We start from the raw sequence: 8,496 nt of genomic DNA, 5'->3' as shown, positions 1-8,496 counted from the left end.
ACAGAAATTATCTTTAATATGAAGATGAATATGATATTTTGGTTGAATATTGATATTTGAAGTGTATTAAAGTATTATAGATGTGTAAATAATATGTCTTACGTGTTGGCCAAAATATTGACACGTATCTAACATGTATTTTTTATGTTGACTCTCTATCTATAAAATTTACCTACTTAATTATACCAAATAATCTTATTTTCAACAAAAATACTAATATTTTTTTATATAAAAAAAAATTAGTCGAAATAAGATACATTTTATAATTATTTTAAAAGAAGTTATCATAATAGCCTGCTTTCTGTAAAGAGAACTATAGAACCTAAACCTAGATTGAAAAAAAAGGCTAAACAAATTGTAGTGAAACTAAAACTATTCCTATAATAATAAAACTAAAAATAAAATATAAAAAAATCAGGGAAGAGTTGTCCCTTGTGCATATATGGTAAGCTATAATAAATTAATAACTATAGCTTGCAAACATAGAAGAATTACAATTTACAAGTGAGGGAACGATAAATTGATAAAGCTTGATTAAAGTTATATTCCACCAATCAATAAGAATGAGTGAAATGGCAATAAAGGAATAAATTATTGCTACATTTTAAATAATCAAAGCTTCCATATTTTATATTTTTATTCTCCCAAAGTAAGTGTATTATTAAGCACTTTTTCGGTTTTTCCAACCAAATTCTAATTCAAACAAGTAAACTATTACAGTATTACCTATGGTAGCGTTTGGTGGAGAGACAGAGACGGAAAGACTGAGACTGAGAGACAAAGACTAAGAGACAAGGATTGAAATAAATCTCAGTATTCTGTTTGGTGCAAAATGGGAGACAGGAATTAAAACAAGAATGAAATTCTAATTTAATTTGTACAAAGGGTAAAATTGGAATTAATTAATTGAAATGAACGTATTTTAGGTATAAAATGTTATTAAAGTTTCAGTCTCCATCTCTAAAAATTTCAGTCCCCTATGTCCCTACTTTTTGGAAGTACTGAAATACTGAAATTTTAGAGACAGAGACAGAAATTTTAGTACCAATCTCTGAACTAACAAACACGATACTGAGTCTCAGTCTCTCAGTCTCTGTCTCAGTACCTCAAAACAAACGCTACCTATGTGTCAAAGTAACCTTGGTCACGGTTCACCTCAGCAAATAAACTATCAACTTTTAAATTTTTTTTAAGGAAAAAAAAAGTACAGTTGAATCATGAATGTCAAAGCTGGAGGCTCATGCTATGTGTCAAGAAATGTGTTTTAAAAAATAATAATAAACAAAATAAAAAAAACTTGAGCTATTAAAGATAGATTTGTTTATTACTTTATTCTTAATCCAAAGATTATTATTTTTAGAAAATGTTTGATTTTTAATTAGTTCAGAGTATGATTTTATTTTCTTCTTTTACATCCATGTTTGAATGTAAATTTAAATGCCAATAAAGTGAACAAGAAAATCTTATTGGTAAATTTGTTCACATGAGTTAACATATATATCTTATTTAACTTGTGAATTTTTGTTTTACGTAAAACGAATGTAGAAAAAGTGTTACGAGTTTAAGTAACAACGATTTAAAAATATGTAGCTTAAGATAGTAGTGTTTGCTTAACTAGATTATAAACAGATGGTTATTACTAAAGAAAATATTGCGATATGTGGTAATACGTATTTTCCGGCGGTGTATTTAAACAAAACCGCCGCAAAATGTAAAACAATAACTCACCCGACGGTACATATAGCGGCGGTTCGAGAAAAATCGCCGCTAAATGTAGTCCTTATTGTAACCCCAACCAATAACCGCTGCTATATGTGCCGCAGGTTGCTGTTTTGCGACGGTTTTATAAAATCACCAAATTTTCGCTGCTATCTGCCGGAATTGTTGTAGTGCCTTTTCAAAAAGTTTTACCAAACCAAACCTTAGAATGAAAATTTAATTTCAATAAGTTTCTCGACTCAAGCTATTCTCCAAATACAAAGAACAACAGGACAGGACTGTTTAATTTGGGATAAAGATTGAAAAGATACTTATACGATTAATTATGGTTATCAGTTAGTATTTCAATCCTTCCATTCACCACTAGAATTTTTTTTGGAGATATTTAAACAAAAAGATATGCGACGATTAATTTGGAGACTCAAAACTCCAACCAAAATCCGAAATTATTATAGAAGTCAGCACACGAAAGAATTCCTGTGAAATAAAAAGTTAGCTTCAAAATGCCAACAATTTCAGCCACATGCCTTATATGCAACTTGGAAGATAAAACTGTAATGCATTGTTTGATCTATTGTCAAGAGTCGTTTCAATAACTCTGGAATGAAATTGAAGCCCTCACATTACCTGGCGACAACTCAAATTTCCGAAAAATAGTAGAGGAACATGGCTCAAAGATTTGGAAATGGCTCGGTTGAAAAAATAATGAAAAGCCTATTTGCTGCTACTCTCTGAAAAATCTGGGATGCGAGGAACCAAAAGATGTTTGAGAACAAGGTGGTGACGAGTAAGGGTGTTCGCGGTACGGTTTGGATCGGTTGAGTAAAAAACTCATCCAATCCGAACACTAATTTTATTTGCATTGCGGTTTGGATTGGATGATTTTTTTTTTGAAAAAATTCAATTCGCTCCGATCCAATTTCAAGCAGTTTGAATTGGATTGAATTTGCGGTTTTATAAATTTAAAAAAATTAATTAAATACATATAATAAGTCTCAATATCAAATTTTAAATAATCAACAATGACATAATAAGTCTCAACAATATCTTAAAAAGCCAACGATAACATGCAATAGAAATAATAATTAAATATAATGATAAAATAATAATATTATAGCACATTGTGCGGTTTGAATTGGATTAGATCAGTTATGAAAAGTTAATTTAAAATTTCGATCCGATCCAACGGTTTGTAAAAAATATAATCCAATCAAATTCGAATTAGTACAATTTTAATCGATTTTTTGTTTGAATTGGATTGGATAAACAGTTTAATTTAGATCGGTCTGGATTTGAACACCCCTAATAACGAGCTCTAAAATTATCTTAGCAGCAAAAAGACTTATGAAAGTACTATGGCCTGTTTGCTGTGAATATATATATCTTATTATCTTTTAGATGTTAAAATTAATTTATATAGTGATATACCATTTTTTTATTCTGTTATCCTATTTGGACCAAATATTTACATTTTATTCCAATAAATAAAAATTCTGACTTAAAAAAAAAAAGAAAGATTGAGTTATATATTTGAATTTGAATTTTCTAAAGTTTGAATTTCACTTTAAAGAGTAAAGTGTAATCTCTCCATTTATTTTATAGATGGGACCAAGAATAAATATGAAAGAGAAACCATTTAAGGGTAAAAGATCACACTTTACAATCTAAAGTACAAATTTAAAATTTAGAGAATCTAAATTCTATGTATTTAATAACATTTTTTTGTTAAACATCGGGGCTAAGAGTCCAAAAAGGATTACAAAACTGAGATTAATATGGGGATAGAAATCCCTCTACAATCATCATTTAGAATGAGCTGTAAAGCGGGGGAAGGGAGGTCTACAAATTGAAAGCCTGGAGGACACTTAAGACTCTCCTTAGCCAAGAAATCTGCACCTCTATTGCCTTTACGAAAGGTGTGCCTGAATTCAATCATCCATTCTCTATTTATTAGACCATCAATACTTCTGATTATGGGATCAGGTTGGTCTCTGTGCTTGCTCTTGTTAGAAATCAAATCCAGGACAACACTCGAATCCATCTCCACAACAACTTTTCTAAATCCAAGTTCCCATGTCATATTAAGGCCATTTCTCAAACCCCACATCTCTGCTTGAGAAGCAGAGCAAGTACCAATATTGTGCATAAATCCTGCTACCCATCTGCCGTGTTCATCTCTAATGAGTCCTCCGCATCCAGCAAATTCCGGGTTTCCTAGAGAGGAACCATCTGTATTGATTTTGATCCATCCGTGTGGTGGGGGGTTCCACCGGATTTCTGCCTCAATTTTCATTATTCTTCCTTTAATGCTCAAATCTCTTTGAAATGCTGCATGCACTGAATTTATAAAGTTATATATCACTGGTCGAGCATCTTCCGGTCTTTTAAAAGGTGGATCGAAGATTTCACGGTTCCTCCAATTCTAGAGCATCCAGGTAGAGATAAGAAAATCTGAAGTCCAATCTTTTTGGTTGTGGTTTCCAATTTGTTCAGTCAAATTCCAACGAAACCAGACATCGAAGGGAGCTCTAAAGAAAAATTGTACCTTAGAAGGGTGAATTAAACGTGTCCATAAACTTGACGCACTAGGGCAGTCTCTCAAAACGTGTTCCAAGGTTTCCGGGCATCCATTGCATATGTGACAATATGGGGAGACGCCAAAAAGACGTGCACGACGTTCTGAGGTTAGGAGTTTTTTGTGTAAGGCCAACCAGTTAAACATTTTAATTCTTTGAGGCCCTTTCCACCTCCAAAGGAGTTCCCAAATTCCATGCTGTACTCCTCGGGCTTGATAGATGCTTTTGTAAGCGCTTGAAATCGAAAAGTCTCCATGAGAGTTAAGGCCCCACATTATTTTGTCTGTCCCTATATCTTCACTGGGGGGCATTTGAGCTCTGATCTTTTCAACAATGTTCATCGGAAGAAGTTGACAAAGCAAATGTATGTTCCAATTTTCATCTGGGAGCACATATTTCGTGGCTTTGCAGTTAGTGTTATCTGCTTCAATAAGTGTCATCGTGTATTCCAGCAGAGGATTTTCCTTTCTAATCCATATGTCCTTCCAAAAGCAAATATATTGGCCATTGCCCATAGCAAAGATGACATTGTCTCGAACCTGATTCCAAAGTTTATACATGTTACGCCACAGGTCTGAATCATTAGATGATATAGGAAATTCCTGCAGAAGATTTTTGCCCCTTTCATACTTCCCATAAAGGACTGAAACCCATAGCTCATCTGGCTTGTTAAAACCCTCTAAAGAGTTTTCATAATAAAGGCGTCATTCATGCATGAAAGCTTTCTAAACCCCAGGCCCCCCAGTTCAGGGGGTTTACACAGAAGCTCCCATCTCACAGCGTGCATTCTTCTTCTATTGGCTTTCTCCCCCCAAATAAATTGGCGTTGTAATCTCTCTACCTCATCACAAACTCCTTTTGGTATGCGAGCATAACTCATATCAAAGTTTAAGATTGGCCCTATAACAAATTTGGCAAGAGTGACCCGTCCTGCTAGAGATAGACAGTTAATCTTCCACCCTTTCAACTTGTTTCTTACTCTGTCAATAGCCGATTTATACCTCTCCTTCCCCCTTCTTTGATTAGTGAACAAGGCCCCCAAGTAGCGTCCCAAACAGTCTACTTCTTTAAATCCATTTCTTCCTTTAATATATTCCCTAGTCCCAGTTTCAACATTTTTTGAGAAGTATACTGAGGTCTTGTTTGCATTTATTTTTAGGCCAGATGCTAGAGTAAAGGAGTTTAGCGTTTGCATAACAACCTCTATTTGCTTGCTGGAAGCTTCTGTGAAAAGAAGAAGATCATCGGCAAATAACAGGTGGGATATAGGAGGGCCGTCTCTTCCAGCATTCATAGGCTTCCATTCACCGCTTTCCACTTGTTCTTCTATAGCTTGAGATAATTTATCAACAGCAACAACAAAGAGATAAGGAAAAGATTGGGTTTCCTTGCCTAATACCCCTAGACGGTTGAAAAAAATCTGATTTGCATCCATTCCATAGCAAAGAATAAGAAACTGATGAGACGCAAGCCATTATGATTTTCACCATCTGAGTCAGAATACCAAACTCTCTTAGGCAGCCTTGTAAAAACTCCCAATTCAATCTATCATAGGCTTTCTCAAAGTTTATTTTGATGGCCATAAACTTGTTTTTCCCCTTCAACTTCTTCATAGTGTGCACCATTTCCTTAGCAATAATAATGTTGTCATGTATCACCCTTGCCGGTATAAAGCTTGACTGATTTGGTGCGATCCTGTCTTTAAGTGTGGGTTTAATTCTTTCTACCAGGATTTTTGTTAGGCATTTGTAAACCACATTGCATAGAGCAATTGGCCGGAATTGAACAATGAACTCAGGCTGTTGGACTTTTGGAATAAGGGCAATGAGTGTTTTGTTGACAATGCCTATATTTTTCGGATCTATCCACATCATGGAAATAAATTGACAAAGGGAAGGTATAATGGCATACCACTGGTCTTGGAAGAAGTATGCTGGAAAGCCATCTTCACCCGGTGCCTTGAAAGGGCCTATCTTGAATAAAGCTTGTCTAATTTCCTCCGCTGATGGGTATTTCACCATGTTTTTCTGATGAGTAGCATTCATATTTGGATATGTCGTGTTAAGTTGAAATTGAGGCCTATAATGATCCTTTTCCTTGAACAGCTCCTTGAAATAATTGCTAGCTAAACTTTTCATCTCTTCTTGGTCTTCAATCCAAGCTCCATCCTTGCTTCTAAGTTTCACAATACAGTTTTTACGCCTTCTAATAAGAGTTTTTGTATGGTAAAAGCGTGTATTTCGATCTCCATCAACAATCCATTGGTGTCTCGACTTTTGTAGCCAAAAGACCTCCTCCCTATATAGGATAATGTCCAGCTCGCTACTCAGCTCTTTTTCGAGGTCATCTAGGAAAGGATTGGTGCCATAAGAAGGAAAATTTTGAATACCAGCTATCCTGTTAAGAAGCCTTCTTTTTTCCTTAAAGAGGTGTCCAGAAACATCCCTATTCCATTTCTAATATCATCAGAGAGGGACTTTAGGGCCATTGGAATGGTTAGATTCTTTTTCCAAGCTTCACTAACAAAATTATTGAAATTCGGATGAATTTTCCACATTGCTTCAAATCTAAACGGCTTTTCTCCTCTGTCAACTCTGGAGGGAAAAAGATTAGCCATAAGTGGATGATGGTCAGAGTTCACCCTGAGTAAAACTTCAATTCTCGCCTCTTGAAATTTGATCCGCCAAGAAGCGTTAGATAGAGCCCTATCTAACCTTTTAAAGACTCTATCTAAACCCTCCCTAACTCCACCTTTCCAAGTGAACTTAGTACCAACAGAACCTAAGTCGATAAGCTTGCAATCTTCAATCTATCTCCAGAAGCGGCGACAAGCGTGAATATCTGTTCTAGCTCCACCCTTCTTTTCTGTATCATCTAGAATATCGTTGAAATCACCTATCAACATCCAAGGGGAATTCATGTTGTTGGCAATGTTCAGCACTTCCTCAGCAAATGCATTTCTAATTCCGTCTTGTGGGCTTGCATAAACCGCAGTGAGGAATCATACACCCTTCTTTCTATCATTCACTTCCATATGCACAAATTGATGGTGTGAGCTAACAATTCTGAGGTTGAGTTCTTATTTACTCCAAAGAACCCAAATGCCACCAAAGAAACCGTTTGCCTCTTCCCTGTGTGCAAACTGAAAGCCTAAATCCCTGACAACTGCATTAGCTTTTTCTCCACTACACTTAGTCTCGAAAAGCAAAACAATATGTGGATTTTTCTGGCGCTTTATTTCTTTGAGAATGCGAATTGACACCTTATTCGCAATCCCTCTTATATTCCAAGCGATAATAATCATTATATGATAGAAGAAAAGAGAGAGTAGGAAGAAACAGAGAAAAGCTACATAGCTCCTCAAGCACATTGCATGTCCTCTAATGTTAGAGGTTCTCCTTCTTGATTCTGTTCTTCACCCTGCAGGCACTGCTGTTCAACTTGCTCAATTGCTTGTATCATCTCATTAGTGTCAATTGTCCCAAAATCCGGGGGTTTTGGTTCTAGAGAGTCTTCTCTTGAGTGAATGTTCTCTCCAGAATCAGTTGCATTTTGAGAATCTGTTTGACTCACCAAACTTTGAGAAATCCAATTTTCATGGAATTTAGTTGGGTGGAAAAGTTGGGCCATATTATGAAGGATTTTTTGTGTGGATTGAGATTGAGAGGTTTGCACATTTTGGGCTGGTTGGAAATTGACGTTGTTTTGTGTTGGAAGCTGGTGGGGGTCAAGTTTTGTGTTCTAGTGGGTGCAGATTAGGCCAAAGTGGTTGGGCTGGGGTTAGAGGCTGTGTTTAAGGGGTGTTAGCGGGCTATATTTTTTTCTGGGCTTTTCGGTCTAGGTGGGTTGGCTTGATTCTTCTTAAAGGTTGTTGTATCCATTATGGTATTCTTTGTCGTTTTCACCGCTTTGTCCTTTGTTCCCCTAACGTCATCCTTCTGAGCCTCATCATTACCGTTGTTTTCATTTAGATTTTCTTCCCTCAGTACTGCAAAACGGGTAGAATGTTCTCCACCCACGTTCCTAGAATCCTTTTCCTTTCTTTTTCCTTCAGAGCTCGTACCTTCCCCATCTTTCAAATATTTCTTGCCACGTGTACTGCGTTGGACCAACATCCAAGGACCATATTACTCCTGATTCTCCTCAATTACCGATTTTCCCTTGTTTTTTCCTGAATTCCCTTGAGCGCCCTCATCTTCAA

The 8,496-nt window shown here is 35.9% G+C and overlaps 1 protein-coding gene across 1 annotated transcript; it reads right to left on the bottom strand.

The window, feature by feature from the left end:
* Positions 3,476–7,925, bottom strand: LOC107641359. Its single transcript, XM_016344853.1, has 6 exons — positions 7,664–7,925; positions 7,393–7,571; positions 5,783–6,751; positions 5,137–5,715; positions 4,265–4,897; positions 3,476–4,141 (listed from the first exon to the last, which is right to left on the bottom strand). Exons 1-6 carry the CDS (start codon positions 7,923–7,925, stop codon positions 3,476–3,478), a joined length of 3,288 nt encoding a protein of 1,095 aa, XP_016200339.1.

The sequence above is a fragment of the Arachis ipaensis genome, chromosome B05 (genome assembly GCF_000816755.2).
Source record: "Arachis ipaensis cultivar K30076 chromosome B05, Araip1.1, whole genome shotgun sequence".
Classification (NCBI taxonomy): domain Eukaryota; kingdom Viridiplantae; phylum Streptophyta; class Magnoliopsida; order Fabales; family Fabaceae; genus Arachis; species Arachis ipaensis.
This window is presented reverse-complemented; position numbering and strand designations above follow the sequence as displayed.

Coding starts and splice junctions, on each gene's coding strand:
- LOC107641359 (XM_016344853.1), bottom strand. CDS start 7,925: ATGGCCCAACTTTTCCACCCAACTAAATTCCATGAAAATTGGATTTCT. Junction 5,716..5,782: donor TTGGTATTCTGACTCAGATG/GTGAAAATCATA, acceptor GATGCAAATCAG/ATTTTTTTCAACCGTCTAGG. Junction 4,142..4,264: donor GTTTAATTCACCCTTCTAAG/GTACAATTTTTC, acceptor TGGATGCTCTAG/AATTGGAGGAACCGTGAAAT.